This window comes from Felis catus, chromosome D1 (genome assembly GCF_018350175.1).
Source record: "Felis catus isolate Fca126 chromosome D1, F.catus_Fca126_mat1.0, whole genome shotgun sequence".
Lineage (NCBI taxonomy): Eukaryota > Metazoa > Chordata > Mammalia > Carnivora > Felidae > Felis > Felis catus.
In genome coordinates, this window is record NC_058377.1 from 1,506,234 (window position 1) to 1,527,937 (window position 21,704).

General features: G+C 46.2%; 1 protein-coding gene across 1 annotated transcript; it reads right to left on the minus strand.

The window, feature by feature from the left end:
* Positions 1 to 7,082: 7,082 nt before the first annotated feature.
* Positions 7,083 to 21,356, minus strand: MMP13 (matrix metallopeptidase 13). The gene is made up of 10 exons (XM_023239043.2): positions 19,121 to 21,356; positions 18,792 to 19,033; positions 17,715 to 17,863; positions 17,430 to 17,555; positions 15,343 to 15,504; positions 13,489 to 13,606; positions 12,346 to 12,479; positions 11,250 to 11,409; positions 9,303 to 9,406; positions 7,083 to 8,412 (listed from the first exon to the last, which is right to left on the minus strand). The coding sequence occupies exons 1-10, from the start codon at positions 19,235 to 19,237 to the stop codon at positions 8,312 to 8,314; spliced, it is 1,413 nt and encodes a 470-aa protein (XP_023094811.2). The 5' UTR covers positions 19,238 to 21,356; the 3' UTR covers positions 7,083 to 8,311.
* Positions 21,357 to 21,704: the final 348 nt, after the last annotated feature.

Below are 21,704 nucleotides of genomic sequence, written 5' to 3' on the forward strand. Positions count from 1 at the left end.
GTGCTTGGTTGCTCACTTCTAAAGTAGGAAGGGAAACGGAACTTCTGTGACAGTAAGTAAACGAACACACGTGAAACACTTCAACAGTTGTGGCAGCTGGAAAAGTATCAACGTCCAGTACTGTGAGTACAACCTCATTTACGACGGGATGTGCTCTATAGCTGAGACCCGAGAGGCCGAGTCTCCCTGCGGGCTGTGCACCAGGATCCCGGGTGGGTTAGGCACTGCCTGGGTGCACACAGTTTCATAGATGGTACCTGTACCCGTTGCAGCACCAGCTCTGGCCTCCCCGGTACAGTGTTCCCATCACCCACTCATCCTCCAGAGGTGGGGACTTCATACTCCCATGGTTGTGCAGGTCCCTCCAACAGCCCCTCTGCATTCGGGACCTCAGGAAGAGCAAAAGGTTGGTAGGCTGGGGTGACAAACTGGACAAAGGAGCTGAGGGCTCTCATCAGTTGGGATTAGATGTGGAATCACAAATCTAACTTGGAAGACAGCAGGCAGCTAATAGAGGAGAGAAACTGAAAGGATGGACAGTGAGAGGCCACAGTCTTCCACGGTGCCGGCCACGTGGCCTTCCTGCGTCCACACGCTTCCTGCCGTGTCTCTTTCACAGCCACTAGGCTACTGAGCCCTGGACATGCGGTTAATCAGGACTGAGATGCGCTGTAAGTATAAAAATACACACTGGATTCCGAAGACTTCATACGAAAAACACAATGTAAATATCTCATCATTAATTTTTAAAAATTTTAACTATATTTGAAATACTGATATTTTAGATATATTGAATTAAATAAAATGTATCGTGAAATCTCATTTTATCTGTGTGTTTTTAATTTGTTTAATATGGCTACTACAAAATTTAAAATTATGTATGTGAATTGTGTTTTATTTCTTGTTGCACAGAATTGCTCTAGATCATGGGTCCCCTGAATTCCCTGCTGCCATGGCCTGGATGGGCTCCTGCACTGCCCTGTTCAACCAGGGTGGGCCCCTCAATGATGTGTTTGTCCCGAGTGCTGGCTGAGTGGGTGGGGATGGTCCATAGGGTCGGGCGTCCATACCTATGGGTTGAGGTTTCCTGACGTGCCAAACAAAGCCACAGAGAGGGAGAGAAAAGAATCTGCTAGAAAGAGAGGCTCTCACAGATGTCAGAGACAGGTATACGCTTAAGGTGGTCATGAGGGCATCAGAGAACCTGGATAGTTCTGGATAGTTCTAGGAGCCGACACTGATAGCTGGGAGGAGCAAAGGTTGTGATCGGCTTTGTGCTGACGCTGTCCAGAGTAAAGCTCTGGGTTGCATGCCCGAGCATCGAGCAGGGGCAGGTCTTTGCAGCTGACAGCTATTTTCTTTGTGAAGAAGCTGAGTTGACCTCAGAGAGCAAGAGGGGGACGAAAAATTTAAGATGTTCAGGATGGACCAAACAAAGCTGAGACAGGTGTATGTATTTGTCTCAGTATTTATGTCTTCACCGAAGGAAAAGGCCAACCCCTCATTGATAAATTGGGGGACCCAAACTCAAGGTGGAGGCAAGGACCAGAACTTGAGTTACCCAAGTCTGGCAAATCACAAACAGAATGCGCTGGGCACAGAGTATTGAAAAGTGGGGACTACGGTATGGGGAGTGAAGAGGGGTACAGTTTGTAGCCAAAGGAGGGACCCCAACTCAAGAAGAACACAAAAACCGAGTTGTCAAAATTGGATGCAAAGCCAAAGTTGTCCTGGCAGAGAAAATATTTCGCTGGGTCCCAGGAGGCTGAACTGGCTCTCCCTCAATCGCTCCTGACCAAGGTCAGTCAAGGTCAAATGACCTCGGCTGTGGGGAGATGATGAGCCACAAAGGCTGAGAATCTGGCCCGGACAATTACCCAAAGTCATATAGATACAGCTCCCCTTGAAACATCGCATTGCTGGTCTCCTTTCGGAAGAAAGAAGTGTGTTTCGTGAGCTTTGACGAGTCGTGGCTGTCTCCACACATAGTATGCTGGCCCACGGAAGGCGGGGGAATTGACAAGCCGAACAGAGACAGGGCGGTGATGATTTCTATGGAAAGTCTCCAAGACAACTGTATGATCTTGGAGAGACCATTCTTTCCCTCCGGGCCTCAGTTTCTCATTTGTAAAATGACAGACTTGAATCAGATGATCTAGCCGGTTCCTCTAATTTTTTTCATCTTCGGTAAACAAAGGACACACAATATTGTCATATCCCCCCACCCCCAAATTGGCCGCATTGGAAGATTTCAGGAAATGTTTTAAGCTTAACTGTAAAACATCAGACGGAAACAAAACACGTGTACACGGTGCATAATGCAATTCTAGGAAAATAGCTGACTTGTGAGTTCCTTCTCCAGCTAATCCTACAGAAAGTCCTGAGTCCGTGTGTCGCCCAAATAGCCTGCTTCCATTGCTGCTGCTGTAAAATATGGCCCAGCATTTCACTTCCGCGTGGCCCTGCTTCCTTGGCCTTCATTTTATCTTGCTGTTACTCAAGCCATACATCAGTTTATAAGTTCCCTATGAAACTGGGAACAAAGTACTTAGCAGGGATCTTACTTATTAAGGGGTAAAGCCTGATGAGTGGACTCCGAAAAGTGAGCGTGGCTAGAGGCGAAGATTCTGTTCAGTGTCCAGGCCTGCAGCTCAGCTTGAAATGGTCCAGACCAGGACTTTCCAGAAACAGAGCCAACGTAAGCATACACACAGTACCCCATGTGCTCAGAGGTACTTAGAGCTCTCAGAATCCTTTTTCCCTCTCATTGCTTTGCCAGCGCAAGCCACTGGGGACCCAGCCAGCTGAGGCACAGGCGGGCTAAATCATACGACCCGGAAGGTCCATGCCTTTAACCACAGAAAGTAAGTCCTTTTCAGATAGAACTGGAAGGGCCACAGGGGTGCCTGGGTGGCTCGGTCGGTGAAGCGTCCGACTCTTGGTTTTGGCTCAGGTCATGATCTCGTGGTTCGTGAGTTTGAGCCCCACATTGGACCCTCTGCTGTCAGTACAGAGCCGGCTTTGGATCCTCGGTCCCCGTCTCTGCCCCTCCTCACTTGTGCTTTCCCCTAAATAAATAAATATTTTAAAAATAATAATAATAATAATTAAAAAAACAAATAAATGAAAACACACTTTCATTACTGATTTTTTTAAGTCTTTTTGCATAGGAGGTAGGGACATAGCTAGGGAAGCTTGGATGATGTCTTGAACCCAGTGTGGAGCTCGAAAAACAGGAACCGTAATATCTTCATTCCTGAACAACTATTAACATTTAGCAGGCGGATCCGTGTGAACCCAGCTCCGTTACAACCAAGACTTCAGACGCTCAGCAACTGGCTGGATACCGCGTACTTAACGATGTTTCTTGTTCCGTTGACGTGTGGTGACATCATGAAAAGATTGGTTCCAGAGTGGGTTATAATGAATTTTAAACATATGCACATTTTCCTTCCCTGGGTATGTAGTCTTAGGGCATAATTCTGCCCATCAGGTGGAATCAAAGTGCTCTATGAGCAGTGAGGAATTCTAGATCAGCATTTGGCACACTCCGGCACATCAGGTATGAAAAGTCCAAAAAAATGAGAAAAACTAAGTCACGTGGGAGAAGGAAACTTTGGAAACCTCAAGCATTCTCTTTCTCGGAGAAGTGATTGTCCCAGGTGGTCGGCCCAGAGGTTTGGGGACTTCTTCCTCTTTGCTGCCGGCTGCTTTGTTTCCTCTTTAGCGGGCAGCTCCGTGTCCTGTGAATGTTGTGTATTTTTGTGGTTCGCTTTCCAGTCTACCCTCCAAGGCCTGTGGTGACTCACAAGTCCCGGCTCCAAGCGTTGGCCACAGTCTCAGTGGCTTGGCAGGACATCCCACTCTGACTCCCATCTCCTTGAAGGAAGCCTTGTAGCTGAGGGGGTCCATGACAGGGGCACAAACCTTACCCAAAATCGATGGCATTGTGTCAGGAATTAAACCATCGGTGATTTGGCCGTGCTTCTCATCCCCACACTAAACAACACAGCACTATTTTGGTGACTTAATCCAATTACAGTCTTTGAAAGAGTACTGTCAGTGCCACCTAGTGGAACTATTGTAAATCCCACCGCCTCGTGATGAGTCCCTAAAATCAGGTTGTTTTCCGGTTTCAAAACCGTCCGGCCTACGGATTCACGTCAAGAGGTTCTGCAAACTTGTCCCCCGATTATGTGCTACACAGAGTCTTACTAGCCGCAAGGCCACTTGAGTGATGTTGGACGGTAGCTCTTACTCGGCCTCTAACGTTTGTGAACGTGATAGTGCTTCTCAAGAAAAAGTCGCTTCGGTTCCTCACGGCATTCACGGATATCTGTGCGCACAAGCCGGCTCTCTGTGCTTTAGCCAACATATTCTACAGCAGATCCTACAAGGACCAACTGCCCAACTCATAACGAGCTTCTCTTGAATACCACGCTTACCCCCATCGGTAAGCTCCAAAGAGACATTTGGTATTTGGATCTGATGATCTGGCCACAACGGAAGGACACTGATCCAAGTAACACCAATCAAATTGGGAATTTGGAACTGAGACTGGAGCAGAGACAGGAGTTGGGAAATAATCCTGATAGTAGGTCTGTATCTATTTATGTCTATGTATCTACCCATCTATCTATCATCTGTCTATCCATCTATCTATCTATCTATCTATCTCTCAATCATCTAGCTCTCTATCTAATCTAGAGAAGAGAAAACATACAAGCAAATGAGGAAGTTTTTTTCTGAAATCAAGTTAAAGATTCTCTTTAAAAATGAAAGGGAAAGAAAGAAAATGACCTTCCATGTTCAGATATGTTTGGGAAATCTTGTTCCACAAACTTAAACAGTTTATTCTCCACGGGACCACTTATAGCCTTTCATACGCCAGCGCGCACCATGAATCTTCTGGAAGAGGGGTAGAACACTGATCTCAAGATCTTTCCAGGAAGCTGGGAGCCCCAGCAACAGTCATGCAATCTCTCAGAAGCGCTGCTCAGAGTGCTTCCTTAAGTACTTCCTGAGGGCCCGTGGAACCCCAGGGCTTACTCACACATAGATTTCCGAATCCCAGGCAGGGTCCCTCGTGCAACAGGTCTAGGGTGGTGCAGAATGTGCTTTTCTAGCAAGTTCCCAGGTGATGCTCATCTGCTGGCCTGAGGAACACATCAGAGAAGAACTCTCTAAAGCAGCCTTTCATATTCAGAGAGGAGCTGGAGTGTCCCCCAGCGCGGAGTCATCTGCTGAAGACCGAGTCCGGGGGCAGTGAGTGGCCTTGAACCACACCAGGGCAATCCACTGGCCCAGGACTAGAGAGAGGCCACCAGGAGAGACCTCGAAGCTTCTTACAGAGACAGGTGCCCACCTTCTTCCAGAATAATGTTGAAAATGCACCCGTGTGGTCAACAAGTCAGGATTTCCATCAAGTGGCTAAATTACTAAGAACTAGATAGTCATATGCTGATCCTTAGAATGACCTCCCTGTATTGTTTTTTCAACTAACAGGCCTTAGCACTCCATAAACTTTCGGTTTGCTTGCTTGTATGTTTGTCACAGAGAAACGTGCAGATTCCTCCGTAGCTTCGGGAAAAGTAGGAGGGACAGGGTGGAATCCAGGAGCTCCTTGGTATAGTTTACCCATTGCGGGCTGCGCAACTCATCATAAACACCCCCGTGACTCTCTACTGGGCTCCAACAAGTCCTTTTTAGTCTGGAGGGCTGACCTGGAGCCCTTTCCCTGAGTCTCTTCGCCACCCCAGAGATGCTCGTGCTGGATGCTCTTGGGCGTCTCTTCCACGGGGAGGACTTCCCCGAGCTTCCCTCCTGCGCCCCTTGCCCCATTCATACAGTAGGTAAAATCCCTCTTCCTGGAGGGTCTCTGAGGACTGTGTGTCTTTTCTTTACAGTGTGTATCATAGTTGTATTTCATGCTTATTTGATTAATGCCCATCTCAGCAACCAGACTGTGAGCCCCAAGAAAATAATAAGGTTCTACTCTGCATCATATCCACAGCATCTACTGAAGTTCCTGACACAGCAGAGGTGCTCAAGTAAGATCTACTGGGTGGATGGAAGGAGGGAAAGGGAGAGGGAGGGAGGGAGAGAGGGGAGGATGGACGGATGGATGGACAGATAGACGGATGGACAGATGGATGGATAGATGGAAAGATGGATGGATGGATGGATGGATGGATGGATGGATGGATGGACACATGGACGGATGGATGGATGGATGGATGGATGGATGGATGGATGGACGGACGGATGGACAGATGGATACACAGGTGGATGAACAGATGGATGAACGGGCATGTTCTACTCCGATAGCAAGCCTTAGAAATCAGGAACCCTATGGTACAGTCAAGGAAGACAAATGCATGGAGTCCGACTCTGAGGGGCGCCCTGGGAGCAAATAGCCAGCATTGCTTCTGCACCCGCAGCCACCGGTCATGCTCTCCTAAAATCATTTAACTTACTGAGTTTTGATCGTTTTGCCTCCACAGTAGGATATAAGTTCTCCAGGGGGTAGGGAGCAAGTTTTTCTTGTCAGTCTCAACGTCTCGGCTGCCTGACCTGTAGTGGACCCTTACCGAATGTTTGGGGACGGCAGTGTTTGCCCTCCTCCTGAGAGGCCCCTGTCCCCCGTATTCCCACAACCTCACCAAGTGGCACCGGTCTCGTGGTAGACATCACGACAGTCAGGCCCCAAGAGGTTCAAGAACTTGTTTAGGGTCCCCCGCCAGGGGTCATGGCAGAGAAAGTGGCAGAACTCTGTCTTCCTTGCTCCAGATCCAGGGACCCTCACACTTCATTCCCAACAGTGCTCTCAGCAGGGAGAGTCTGAGGAACCTGTGCTCCACGCAGGGAGCTGCCCGCCCACCAACCCCGCCAGGGATCTTGTTAACACAGCCTGGGACAGTTCATTCTAAATTCTGGATTGAGTCTCCCTACAAACACACAAAACAAAAACAATGAGCGAACTACATTCACCGAGAGATGGGCAAGAAACAGGAATGATTTAAAAGGACCCTCTTTGTGTGAGTAAAGTCTAAAATTACACCGAAAGGCAAAATACACTGCTCTCTGTTCAAAACATGTTTTTTATTAGAAACAACATAGACGCTTCCTAACACATTCTGCAAATATAATACACTTTATTTTCTTTGCCTGAACTTCTGTGAACAAGATGTTCCTCCCTCGGTGGTCATTCCTATATTCAGTGTGAACTCTGTGCCAGGTAGGGAAACGTGCTGAGGGATCACAGGAATGGGAACGAAGGAGAGAGAAAGCTAGTTCACACCCTCAAGAAGACTGCGGTCGTGTTGAATGCAGAATGCTTTTATTTTGGATGTGTCCGTTTTAGCATACTTCCAGTTTATAAGATATGTTCGAGTCTCTATCTTCGGAACATAGCCTGTGTATCCAAGGTAAACTGGACAATTAAAACAATTATCTGGGCGAAATAGGGCTAAAATACGACTTTGAGTGTTAATCAGATGAGTTATGAAAGAGTGATACCATGGCCTTAGATCATCGTGATAAGAATTTTAATGCTCTGATATTTTTGAGAGACCTGAAATGTTTGGATACAAAAAGAAACTGTCTCTCTTTATCTTCTATAACAGGCAAAAAACGCCTTCTTTGACAGTAGCTCTGGAATCACCGTCAAAGGGAAAATTAAACAGAACCCACAGGCACATGTATTATCCTTAGCCTTGGCCTCTGTCTCTCCTCTTTAGTGACTTTGATACATCCTAGTGTTATGAACGGGGCCATGTACATTCAGATGTTGTCAGTGCAAACCCAAAATGGCTTCTTTGGAAAGTTGCCCTACAGTATCTTTACGACAGATAGTTCCCTCTGGTTTTTGTCTTTTCTTGGTGCCTTACGCTCCTGGCAAATTCCACTTTCATACTCTTTGATGCTTTTTTCATAAAGATGATTCATTAATTACATAACTATGATTTACTTCTATACCTTTGCAAAGTTTCCTTATAAATATATTTAAAAAAATGATGCTAACTGTCTCTGACACCCCATATGTCCCATTTCTGCTGCGGGAAGCACTGTGGAGTACGACTTCTGCAGTGCGCAACAATGAGGCGATCCTTACAGAGGATCCGTTCCATCACTTGAAGATTCACTGTGGTTCCAGCCACGTCTAGCTATACACATCCCACCCATTCAAAGATAAGTTACTGACGCTTGTTCACGGAACGAAGCTCTCCCCTGACACCCCGTTGTCCCCCACACCCAGTATCACTGGAAGTGTTATCTCACATGCTCTCCAGGATTTAAATAACAACAGTATTTAACACCACAACAGGGAATTTGCTGGCAGGACGCGAACAATACGGTTGCTCCAGATGCTGTATTCAAACTGGAGGGGCCCGTTGAAAAAATAGATGTAACCTGTAAGAAAAAGACCAAAAAGAAAATTTCACCGTCTGGAAACAATAAGGGTTTATGCCAGCTCACGTTAAAAGTGCAACCTGTGGGGTCCCATTTTTTTTAACATGGCAACGTTTATGTTTAAACCCTTCTAATGCTTTACTACATTGCTGATAGTTTCAGGGAGGAAAAAACGTACAAGGTTTCCCGGGTCTCCTGAGTGGTCACCTTGAAATCGTCACCTTGCCACGAGCTCCAGTGTGGATGCTTCACGTGTCGATATTAGTTATTTAAGTGGGGAAAAATACCCCTTTTCAAGATTAAAGCAAAAACAACAATATAGTGATTGGGGTCGTTTTCCTTATAAATGACACCCCACTCTGCCCCTGATTTTTTTTTTAACGTTTATTTATTTTTGGGACAGAGAGAGAGACAGAGCATGAACGGGGGAGGGGCAGAGAGAGAGGGAGACACAGAATCGGAAGCAGGCTCCAGGCTCTGAGCCGTCAGCCCAGAGCCCGACGCGGGGCTCGAACTCACAGACCGCGAGATCGTGACCTGAGCCGAAGTCGGATGCTCAACCGACTGAGCCACCCAGGCGCCCCAATGCCCCTGATTTAAATTATGGCAATAATCTTTGCCTCTTGGCACGGTTAAGCACAATTCAAGATAATGTTTCAAGTTCGGCACCCTTTATTTGGAGAATTCGCAGTCATTTAAGCACCGTTTTCATTTATTCTAACTAAGCGTGTTATGTTTTGTTTGCTGCCTGTGTGAGTAGTCACAGTAATTCCTTACCTGCCACACATTTACTAGCACATCTAAGTCCTGGATAAAACTCCTGTGTAGGAGAAATGATCAGGAGGGGTACAGAAGCCCCCCGTTAAGGTCCGTGTGATGGAACTCGTTACCGTTTTTCTCGTAGACGGCGTCCACTTTATCACCAATCCCTGGAAAGTCCTCTTCGATCAGCCTGGGGGAGTCCTGATCCATGGCGTGGTTGCTGTCATCATAGCTATGTGGCGAGGAAAAGGAACTCTTCAGTAGGTCGTATTGCTTAGAAATTCTCTTAAAAATGACTCAAAGGATATCAGGACGCCTTTCAAAACTGACAAAAGTATTAACATTTTAGGCGCGTTTAAAATATCCGGGAGCCTTTTCAAATGAGTAATTACGATACGGAGTGCGCGGTGGGTGTTTCCTGAGTATTTGCTGACTGGGCAAAGGCCATCTTTATAAAGACAGTTACCAGCTCGTCTCCATCTCCCAAACGGCATATCTGTTATAAAAGTGGGTTATTAGGAAGGGGTTCTTAAAGCGAAATAAATCCATGCTTGTGCCCTGAAAAACTGTGTCCTGATCTCCAACCGTGGGTGAGACGACTCACTAAGTTGCAGTAAGGGACGCAAGGATATTGGACGTGTACTTTCGGTCACTAAAGAGTCACAGGGGCACATGATGGCACTGACGCTAGGGAGGGGAGCACAGCACTGCCCCCCATAACTACGGTTCAGCATCCGCCACCCCTGCACGGGCACCCCCGCCAACCACACACATCCTGAAGTCAACCTAGAGCGGCCGTCCATCATGTACTACTGTTACTGCTGCTGATGAGTCTCTTGTCCTTGAGGGACGTTCCGATTGGTGATAGACCAGAGCCGCTGACCTATGGAGACGGCTAGGACCTGGGCACACCGCAACACTAAGCAACAGAAGCTAGGCATCGTGACAAGGACGCAGAAAGTGCCATGAGAGTACATGGGGAGGGAGAGAGCCTCAAGGGTTCCAGAAAGACTTTGAGGTTAAACGGTATTTCTGGTTAATTCGAAACAGTGGGTAGAGTTTCAAAAGGGAGAGATGCAGGGAAAGACCCTCCAGCCAAAAGGGGGGATGAGAGCACGGTGCGTTTGTGATCTGGTGAGTGATACGCCCTCAATGAACCACAGACCTTGTGTCGGGCATGGGGACCGGCATGGCAGCACTAGGAGAACTTTAGAGAGTAGTGAATGTCACTGTCAGAAATACAGAAGTCAAACGGCAAAGAGGACACATACAGGGAATGAGTGTGTGTGTGTGTGTGTATGTGTGTGTGTGTGCATGCACATGTGAGTCCAGATAAAGTAGAGCTACTGATTTAAACATTTTAAGTATGGGATCGCTGTGAGATATGAATATTCTCTCTCTCTCTCTCTCTCTCTCTCTCTCTATATATATATATATATATATATATATATATAGGCATGCCCTAGCCAACCAAAGACATCCTAAAATCATATATATATATATATATATATATATGAAATATATATATTTTCATCTATCTACTTATCTATATCTATATCTATGTCTATGTCTATATCTATATATCTGTCTATCTGGCTCTAGAATCTTCAATGTTGCCAGTATCAAAGCTGCCTTGGTATCTACGTATGTTCTAAATATTCTAACTCCACCTGTCCTTCAAAAAGGGGGCTGACTTCAAGAATCGTAGGCCTAGCAGCTTCCTGGCCAACCTCCCCTTGTGTCTGGGTGAGCAGACACGAGGAAGGGGCGGCCTTCTCTCTCTCAGTCTTCTCCTCCACCTGCTCTTGTGTCTTCTCCGGCCACAGAAGGTGGAGCTGCCTGTGAATTACAAGCTGACAAGAAAGAGGAGCCAGGAGAAAGACCAGTGGGAACGAAGATGTCCAAGTAAGAGATGGCTTCAGCAGGGCTGAGGTACAAGTGGCCAAGAGAGAAAAGAACGGCTCCGAGGAGGTGGGCACTGTGTGTATACATGTGTGTTTTCAAGAGCACGGAGACGATTAAATCCCTGCCACGGGATCTGCCCCCAGGCAAATCAGTAAACATGGCGGCCATACCTCCAGACCTGGTTTCCCGAGAAGAAGAGCGTCTTCCCTGTGTCCTCAAAGTGGACAGCAGCACTTATCTTTTTAACATCTTTTGGAAATCCCAGTTCGGATATTTTTTTGGGGTAACCTTCCAGAATGTCATAACCATTAAGAGCCCAAAATTTTCTGCCTAGAATAAGTGAAAGAACGGTTTTATCACGCAAGGGAATCTATTAGGACACATTATGTAGATACGTACGTTAACAAAGAAAGACTCATTTTATACATTTACAAATAAATTAGCATTTGTGGCCACCATGTTTATGAAGCAGAGAAATAAGAGCATTTGTCAAACAAAAACAGGATCTAAGATACTAATTTCCTAATTCTGAGCATAATTAGCAATGAAACCCCATCATTAATTGGTTATTTATTACCTTTGAATGTTAATCTGGAGTTGGGTGAAAAGGACGTTGAGATTTCTTCGTGAATAACAGTGGGAACAGTACATTAGATTGAAAGCTCAAATATTAAACCAGATAGAAAGTTGTTACATCCTTCTCTTAAAAGTGACTTTATTAGAGCGCTAATTATAATGGTGAGACAACAGAAACAATGTTAGTAGAATGCTTGTAGCCTTTACAGATTATGATCACGAGGACAGAGTAGCAGTTTGGAAAACTGTGATTTTATGTCAAGGGAACAGGTAAAATATTAAAATGCACATATGCTATGACAATAAATATTCAAAAATATACACTACCTATGGCGAAGAACTACTAAAACAAGTAAGGAAATGAAATAAATTGACTTTTCAGAAGTGGGAATTATGGATAATATCTTTTCCCATTTTTCTGATCAGGTTTGCTCAGCAAATAATTTCTAAGAGGAAATAAGAAAAAACTGGCATGATCGCTATAAAACAAACAGTAGATTTGTAACGATAAGTAATACCGCAGACTTTTCACTTGTCGCATTCGGGGACGCTTGGTAGAAAGGTTCCAGGTACGTTCGGCTTCCTATTTTGTTACCGTGGGTTCTTCTTTGGGGTACTTTGGAGGAGGGTCATTTTGCTACGGCTCTCGCAGCATCAGGCTCCTCCCTGCCTCACTGGGGAAAGGCTTACCTCTAAAGATGAAGATAAGGTCACGGGAGGGGTGCTCGTAGGCGGCGTCGATGCGGTTGGGAAGTTCCGGCCAAAAGGATTTTGTTAAAAACAGCTCTGCGTCCACCTGCTGGGGGTGCAGGCGCCAGAAGAATCTACCGGAAAAGGAGAAGCGCACAGTTTGCTGTCACAGTCTTGAAGTGTAGGTATTTCTGGTCCTGCTAGCCGCCCTCCCCCCCGTCTCCACATCCACACAGGGAAGTTGGGGCGATCATCCCCCTCACTTGTGGACGTTTCCCTTCCGTGCCAGCTGGAAAAGCTGCTGTCTAAAGTAGGAAGGTTTGAAATCTCACAGACCCTCGAAGGCCCCGCGGCCTTCGTGAGTTACGGCCACGCTTTGTTCAGTTTTGCAAATGGTGCAAGTGGTGCGCGAATGCGCCAGGCGCTGGGTTAGGCTCCGGAAAGAAACCCGGGGTTACAAAAACTATGTCTTCCAAGATTTTGGGGCCTAGCCGCAGATGCCTGAGAAAATGCCTGGGCTACAGTGTAACCAGAGCTCTACTAGGGGAGGTAGGAAGGCTATTGGACCACAGATAAGGGATCGGTTAATTGATGGATGAATAAATGAACAAGTTAACAAATCAGCATATGAGAACAATGTTCTAAGGTGAAGTTAAAAATTCATTGTTCGCTCCCCACAGGGAGGTCCAGGTTTTAAATAACTCGCTCTCCCAAATTCCCACATACGTTACCAGAAAAAAAAAGTCTTCCCAAACCAAAAGGAATTCACGTGGACACTGTAACCACTTACTAATACAGGGATTGATTTTAAAATGCGTGTTTTTAAGACAAACAACCTGGTTTTCTACATTTACTTGGTTATCTTTACAGGAACGAATGTAACCAAAGTCATAAAGAGAGGCTGTGTTAGGCCAAGAATCCCCATTGAAAAGTAAGGTGTATATCTAGGAGTCATTCATTTCATCCGAAACACGTAAAAAAAACCACCAAAAACCGAAAAAGAAGAAAACCAAACTGCCCACAGATGTCTTATTTTCGCTGTTAACTTCACGTGTGGAAATCTGCCTGGATGTGCGGCAATGCACGGGTCTAGCTGATGAACGTCTGTGACCCGCAAGTTGTGCAAAGTAGAATCACAAGCACCTGTCTTTAAAGATCATGGTCTCTCCTCGGAGACTGGTGATGGCGTCGAGGGTCAGGGACGGGTCACATTTGTCCGGCGTTTTGGGATGTTTCGGGTTGGGGTCCTCATCTCCCGGGCCTGCAGTCGTGACACAAAGGGCAGAAGGTGACGAGGATGGCCTCTCGGATGACCCAACCCCGCTAACGCACAGCAGGCGGGTCCCCTCCAAGGAGGGCGACAGGTCCTCAGCCTCTGCGTCATGATGCACACACGATGTGACCCTGCTCCCTGCCCCCACTCTTGCGGCTCCCCCTGCTCTCGTCCTTCCAGACCCCTGGACACCCTTCTCAAGTACAAGTTCAGGTTTGAGGCTGGTGTTAGGGATGGGTGGGCTGCGGGAGGGCACCCTCCGTGGGCTTTGCCCCAGTTGCAGACGGGCTGCTGCCGAGAGACATATTCGAGCCACTCCTGGGGGCTCGTCATGCCCAAGGGAGCCTCGCCCCAGCTGTCACCTGCTGGCAGCGTCCCGTCCGCGCTGGCTGCCTCCCCAGTCCACCCCAGCACCGCTCTCCATGCCCAGCCAGGCCCCCCGGCCACACTCGCGTGCCACGAGCGTGTGGCCCCCGCACCCCCTGGCTCACGCACGTGCCGGGCACAGTGACAACTCTGAGCTGCCTTTTCCCCACTGAGTTCATCCTTTGCCCCATCAAGCGCCTCACTCCCAACCCTGGAGAAGTAAGGAGAAAGGCTGGCCCATGCCCACACTGGCTGCCCCCGCAGACTTGAGCGCACAGGGGGAAACAGGAAGTGTCCCGAGCTCTGTGCTCAGAAGCGTTTACACCGACGACCCTCCACTGCGGCTTTAGCCCTCTTTTTTTTTTTTTTTTTTTTAACATTTATTTAGTTTTGAGACAGAGAGAGACAGAGCATGAACAGGGGAGGGGCAGAGAGAGGGAAACACAGAATCTGAAGCAGGCTCCAGGCTCTGAACTGTCAGCACAGAGCCCGACGCGGGGCTCGAACCCACGGACCGTGAGATCGTGACCTGAGCCGAAGTCGGACGCTTAACCGACCGAGCCACCCAGGTGCCCCGCTTTAGCCCTCTTTACAGCAGGCAAGTGTGCTTATTTCGGGAGAGGTTTAATTGCTTTGTAAACGTGGCTGAAAATTTGGAAGGAAGAAAGAGGAGATTCTTATGACAGTCGCTGTAGATGTTGGTTAAGTCCCCACAGGCTGCTTGAACGGTTTCTGTGGTGGCAAACTGAAGGGGGGCTGAAGGAATGCCCAAGATTTACAGAAGCCGGTCAAGACCTCACTGTCACTCTTGGCCCCTGTCCTGCAGATTCTCTACTTAAGCTCCGGGGCGTAGTTGCTTCATTGGCCAAATGGGGAATTAATTAAATATTTTCCTTCCTTATGTCAGAGGTGTCTTAAGGGTATCAAAATACAAATAAGAATCTGCAAAACCTTTGGAGAATAGAACACTTTCTACTTGAGCAGGTAGTCTGATTCAGAAAAAAAAGAAAAAAGGGTATGTTTTTCTAGGTTCTAATAACAACCAGGAGGTGCCTGGGTAGCTCAGTCAGTTAAGCATCCGACTCTGGCTCGGGTCATCATCTCACGGTTTGTGGGTTCTGGCTCCGTGCTGATACTCAGAGCCCGGAGCCTGCTTCAGATTCTGTGTCTCCCTCTCTCTCTGTCCCTCCCCTGCTCATACTCTGCACCCCCTTTCTCTCCCAAAAGTGAATAAACGTTAAAAAAAAAAAAAAACACCAGAACCAGGACAGTAATATTGGTCATGAGAAATTCCCTAATGATTTTGAAAATAAGTGCCTGTACCTATTCTGTTTCTAAACTGATAAATTAAGAGTTACCATAGAGAGACTGGATCCCTTGTACGTCGTCATCAGGAAGCATGAAGTGGCTTTGGCCAGTGTAGGTGTAGATGGGAAACATGAGTGCTCCTGGGTCCTTGGAGTGGTCGAGACCTAAGGAGTGGCCAAACTCGTGGGCAGCGACAAGAAACAAGTTGTAACCTATGAGGAAACAAGGAAACGATGAGAAAACCAGGTCGTCTGATGACCAGTGGACAGAATGCTATTTTCTTCATGTATTTCTCTTTCTTGGTAATTTTACTGTTTTTTTAACATTAATATTCAGTTGATTGAAGGAAGATTCAAAATATGGATTTAATCCTTATAAAGAATGGAGTGTTTTCTTTGATTATCGCTGCCTACATAATTAGAGTATCAACAGATTGCTCTCGAATAAGTAGTCATCAGTGGGGATTTACTGCGAAGACACTAAAAATCATTGTTCTCTCAGGCCACGTGAGGAAAGGAGACAGTGGTGGCCTCAAAGGAGGAGTCACGGGAAGTCACATAGGGCGGTACAGATCAAGGGTGTTTCTAGAACATCATCAGAACAAGAAGCACCATGACAAGGGATGACGGCCAAGTATGGTGGATGCACTAAATAGCGTCTCTGGGAATCTACTTGGGAACAAATCCCAACCAAACGATCCTTTCCAGAATGTCTGTAGACGCTACAATTTAAGAAATACAGGCCCTGGAGATGATCGGTCCGCTGTCCCCTATTTTAGCAGGCCACTGTGTCACCGTTTCTACGTGACTTCCTCTAGTCATTCTTTCTGCCAATGTCTGAGCCTCTTCGTACTAGTATTTTAAACTGGAAAATATATATATATATAAAAGGTTGGAAAAAACACATGGAAGCTGGAGTCGGTGGTTTAAGTTTGACCTTAAACACCACTTGCCATCAGAGCCTGTACTCGAAGAAATGTACAACCAACTTAGTAACACGTGCAGACCGTAGGAGCAACGAAAGCTCACGTGATCTGAGTGACAAGAAATTCTTCACTGAAACGACCAGTGGTAGAGCCATTCCTGGCCTTCCCATGAAACCTTAATCGTGGTTTGTGTGTGAATATTTTCCTTCATTTCAGCTAAATATTTCAAACCCAGGATTTATGCAGGAACCCAAAACTCGGGTTCAGTGTGGTTCTATCTTAACAGCACTAGATGTTATTCTGTCTGCCTAAAATCATTCTTACCTGTGTAATAATTCAGAACACAAATATGCAAAGTCTCACCTTTCCTTCCAAAGATAGCTTGGAGGCATTGGAGCTCAGGCGTTGGTCAGGCAAGGCCCAGTTTTACTCTTTGGAAAAACAATCCATCTGATTTAAGTGAAGAACTTTAGCCTCTATGAGGACTACCTCTAATTATCACAACCAACAGTCAATATAGCTCCATACTTAAGTCCTAGTTGGAACAATCTGGCCTTTCTTCCTAAATTAATATTTTGAATTCTTTTCAGTTTTGAAGATTCAACTACCGACTGAATTCATTCAACAATGGGTTTCACTTTGCTCTTATATGCTCTGTATATTTATCTGTTTCATGCCGTTTCGAGTAAGACATATCTCGATCTGTTGTAAGGGTGTTTATAAAATCAGTGACATACACATGTCTCAAACAAGTAACGCATATAACAGAAAACAGAAAATTGACTGCACTTGTGCTATTTCTGTCATGGAAAAAAAAAACTATTTCGACTCACATCCAACTCATCTATGACTTGCCTATCCAGCCCTAATAGTTTTTAGGTACGTGTTTGTAACAAACTGTACTTCCTTAACATGCCAAAAGGTAATCTGTAGTAACACCACCTTGGCTGACAGAAAGACATGTTGGTCCTAATTTAAAGTTACTAGTATCCCTCAGGCCGCTAAACCGAACTGCTCACTTCTAATATTTCACACAGGTTTGTAGAAATGTCACTTATAGAGACTAATAAACATAAGACACATTTGTAATTGTTTTGAAAAATAGAAGCAACTATCAAATATAATTTACGGTATGCTCCGTAATTTCTTGTCAACGGGATCACTGTCTCATCTAATCTAGTAATCGTGACATATCTTCATCAGAAATATTACCTTTGGAAGTACTTGTCCATGTTTCGTCATCATCAAAATGGGCGTCGCCTCCATAATTTGGCCCAGGAGGAAAAGCGTGAGCCAGCAGACCAGAGGGTCCATCAAATGGGTAGAAGTCGCCATGCTCTACACACAAAAGCAAGAGTTCAGAATCTAATCATACCCACTAGTGCCCGGCACAATGCTGGGTGGATTCTGTAAAAAGTGATGAATGACCAAAGGAGGGAAAAAAGAATGGAGACAAGTAAGGGGCAGCGTGTAAAAATGTCTCCACAATGTCATCACCTTTAGTTCCAAAAGAGATCATGATGTCAGCAGTGCCGTCATGGAGTCTGGTGAAGTTCAGTGGTGTCACATCAGACCAAACTTTGAGGGCTTTTTTGAATGCCTTTTCGACTTCAGAATGAGTCAGATCAGGGGTATAATTCACAATCCTATTTAACAGAGAAAGTTTCGATTACATTTCTGGAAGGCAAAGGGTATTTGAGAACATATTTTCTTGGAATACTGCTTTTTGACCCTAATGCCATGCCTTCTCTGAAAGTTCTGGTAGAGGTCCATCATTTCAAAGAACTTAGCAATTATGAGCCCATTCAAAGGTAACAAAATGAATTCAGTCAGACATTTGACTATCTCCAAATATCTGACCACTTGGAATCTTACATTTAAAGTATTCACATATTTAATTTAAAAAATTTTTTTAATGTTTACTTATTTTTAAGAGAGAGAGACAGAGCATGAGCAGGGGAGGGGCAGAGAGAGAGGGAGACAGAATCTCAGCAGGCTCCAGGCTCCCAGCTGTCAGCACAGAGCCCGAGGCGGGACTCGAGCTCACGAACTGTGAGATCATAACCTGAGTTGAAGTCGGACGCTCAACTGATTGAGCCCCCCAGGAGTCCCAAAGTATTCATATACTTAATAAAACTTATACTGAATGATACAAGTTTGCAATTGTATCGCTATACCCCAAAAATGCAATAGCTCTGTGAAGTTCCTAGAGACAGCAGGACTCTCCACTTTTAAGCACTATTAGTAAATATGCCTGATGTAGTACATTTGCAAATTTTATTAAACCTACTTTTACTTCTAATTTGATCTCTTTTCTAAAAAAAACAATACTTTGAGGTTTTTAACATACAGTAGTGCTGGGTTAACGAAACAATAATAGATGTTAGGGGACGTTCTCACCAATAGTATTAACGTCATCAGTGGAATTCTTTAACTTCTAGTTAAATATTTAAAGCTGATCTTTAAAAAACAGGACCAAACATGTTCTGTCCCCTACAGCCTGTGCTGAAAATTAGGCATTTCATGCTGTTTTCTAAAGTAGCAAATCTTAAAGAAAGATAACCTCTGACATACCTGTAGGTTAAGTTCGTCTTGGACCACTTGAGCGTTCGGGGGAAAACGTTGTACTCGCCCACATCGGGGACCCCACATCTCGGTTTCTTCATGATGTCTAAGGTGTTGTCATCGAGCTTGCCGGTGACCTCTAAGCCAAAAAAGGCTTGCATTTCTCGGAGCCTGTCGGCCACGGAGCTCGTGGCCGCTTTCTTCAGGATTCCAGCGGGATTCATCGGGTAGTAGTAGGATTTCAGGTAGCGCTGGAAGAGAGAACAGAAGCACCTGCTGGAAAAGGGAAGGGCGTCGGGGAGACGGGGCGCACCGCTGGGACCGGCCGGATACTGTACCTCTGCCAACTGGAAGTCTTCCTCGGACAGGTCGTCGTCACCATCGCTGGGAAGGGGCAGGGACCGACAGCGAGCCCAGCTCCAGAGGAGGAGGGCGGCGAGGAAGGCCCGGTGCATCCTGACGGTTGTGCCCGGAGGCTGCTGGCCGCCCGCAGACGCGCACCTTTATTTTATAGACCTGCAGGGGTGACTCATCGTCTGAGGACATGCTCCGCTTCCTAGGGAGCTGAAAGTAAACATGCTTACAGGGCGACTTTTCCTTTCCTCCCAAGAAGTGTGGTTTGTGGGAGAATTTGAGGGAAATAGGAAACGAGGCCATCTCTCATTTCAGCAGGGGCCCAAAAACCATCTGGCCAAACAAACGGCCTCAGCACATTTAGGGATGCGGTGGGAAGAAACAGACTAGTGAGTTGTTCACTCCACTGGGAAAAAGGTTGTTCCCTCCGTAGGAAAGCAGCCACTTTTACTTTTTTCGGAGAAGAAAATCAAGACGCTGCACTCCTTCCTTACAGGCACACTGAGTCCTGCTTCTACAGCATCTGTACCCCTGTGACCTGCAAACATCACTGTCCCCAAAGCAATTACAGAGGGCAACGCCGTCTACCTGAGGCCGCAGACTGGACCAGACCCACGCTCGGAGCCCCGGAGGCACCAGGGGACATCCACGGCGTTGATGCGACGGTTGAAACCTAAAGGCTCTGGTGTGACCCCTAACAGACGTGGAGTCCTGCTCAAATGCCCGGCAGGTCCAGGACGAGGGAGGAGAAGATTCCGGAAGACAGCGTAACGGCTACCACATATTGAGGGATCACTACCCGTGAGGCTTCAAAGGCATGATCTCATTTAATCCGTATGACAGCCGAGGGAAGTAGGGACCGCTGGAAGGCTTGTTTCCACCGTACAGATGAATAATCTGAGACACAGACAAGTTAAATGCTTGCTTTGGGTCACAGAGTTAATAGACGGTCCTCTCGGCATTCCAATCCAAGCCACTAGACTCAAGAACTCGTGTTCTTCACCACCATCCAGCCCGGCCTCTACCCCATTAATTCTCAGAAACCGAACTGCTTTGTTCCCACACGTCTGGGAGTATCCAGGAAAACTGGGGGGGCTGGGGAAGCTCATGGCCATTGTCAAGTTTCTCAATTTTTATTTTTAAGTTTGCACAGTAGAAGTGCCTTAGGTCCAACACTCAGGAAAGCCGTCCACGAGGCCTATTTCTATTAACCCCTTCAGAACCTCACACAGTGAGTTCCATGAAATCAGAACGCCGACTTTTGTCCCCCGGCGATGTAAATGGACGGAAGAATATGAGTCATGATCTTCAGATCGAACGACAGACATTGATGCACGTTAATTTAAGTGACCAAGAGTCAGGGCTCAGGTCCGGAACAGGAAGAGAAAAAGAAGGAGCGTGAATACAGATTCGGGTGGGTCAGGAAGGGGCACCCGCGTGTGAGTAAAAACGCCATCACCTCCACTGGCCGGTACCTCAGGGTGAGCAGAAAGCCTGTGAAATGTGGGCGATCAGTTGAGGAATTTGTTTTCTGTTTTGAGAGAGAGAGAGAGAAAGTGCATGCAAGTGGGGGACGAGCAGAGACAGAGACAGAGAGAGACAATCTTAGGCGGGTTCCACACTCAGCACAGAGCCCCACGTGGGCCTTGATCTGATGACCCTGGGATGATGACCAGAGCCAAAATCAGGAGTCAGATGCTTAACTGACTGAACCACCCAGCTGCTCCACTTGAGGGAAATTTATGCTTTTCCCAAAACAGAGCCAAATAGATCCTTACAATAAATATTTCTAATGAGTCCAAGATGAGTTTTGGACTCAACCAGCAATGCAAAACAATAACTTCAGTCTCTTTGCAACAGCTTATTTTAGATTAAGTGATAATTATCCAAAACTTTGATTCATGTACTAAGCGTCTAGGTAATCAGTTCATTAGATACCATTTATTTTTACCAATAAAATAAGGCTTTTCAAGCCTCAGATATTTAAAAAGAAGCCCGAAAGACCTCTGGAAACAAATGACATTTTATGTAACATGTGGAAGGGGGAGAGACACATCACATAGGTTAAGTACTTGCAAGTTCTCATTTACCTGTAGACATGTTACCACGTTAAGCTAGAATGTTTTAGTACATAGGGGCATCTGGGTCAGTCGGTTAAGTGGCCGACTTCGGCTGGGGTCATGATCTCATGGTTTATGGGTTCGAGTCCCGCCCTGGGCTCTGTGCTGACAGCTTGGAGCCTGGAGCCTGCTTCAGATTCTGTGTCTTCCTCTCTCTCTGCCCCTCTCCTGCTCATGACCTGTCTGTGTCTCAGAAATGAATAAACGTTAAAAGTAAAAATGTAGAGTGTTTTAGTCTATAAGCAATGAATCATGGGAATCTACCCTCAAAACAAAGAGCACACTGTACACACTGTATGTTAGCTAATTTGACAATAAATTATACTTTTAAAAAAAGAAAGAAACAAACAAACAAATAAACCAGAATGTCTTAAAAAGCTGCTTTAGTTATTAAACCAGCGACTACTGATTGGGCATCAACTCTGCGGGATACTGTGCTAGTCCCTGC

What these genes read in the sequence shown, in the direction of transcription:
- MMP13 (XM_023239043.2), bottom strand. Translation starts at nt 19,237, where the DNA reads ATGCACCGGGCCTTCCTCGCCGCCCTCCTCCTCTGGAGCTGGGCTCGC. An exon ending in TCGGGAAACCAGGTCTGGAG is followed by an intron (nt 9,407 to 11,249) that starts GTATGGCCGCCA and finishes CTCGCCACATAG; the next exon opens with CTATGATGACAGCAACCACG. An exon ending in CGCCGTCTACGAGAAAAACG is followed by an intron (nt 8,413 to 9,302) that starts GTAACGAGTTCC and finishes TTTTTCTTACAG; the next exon opens with GTTACATCTATTTTTTCAAC.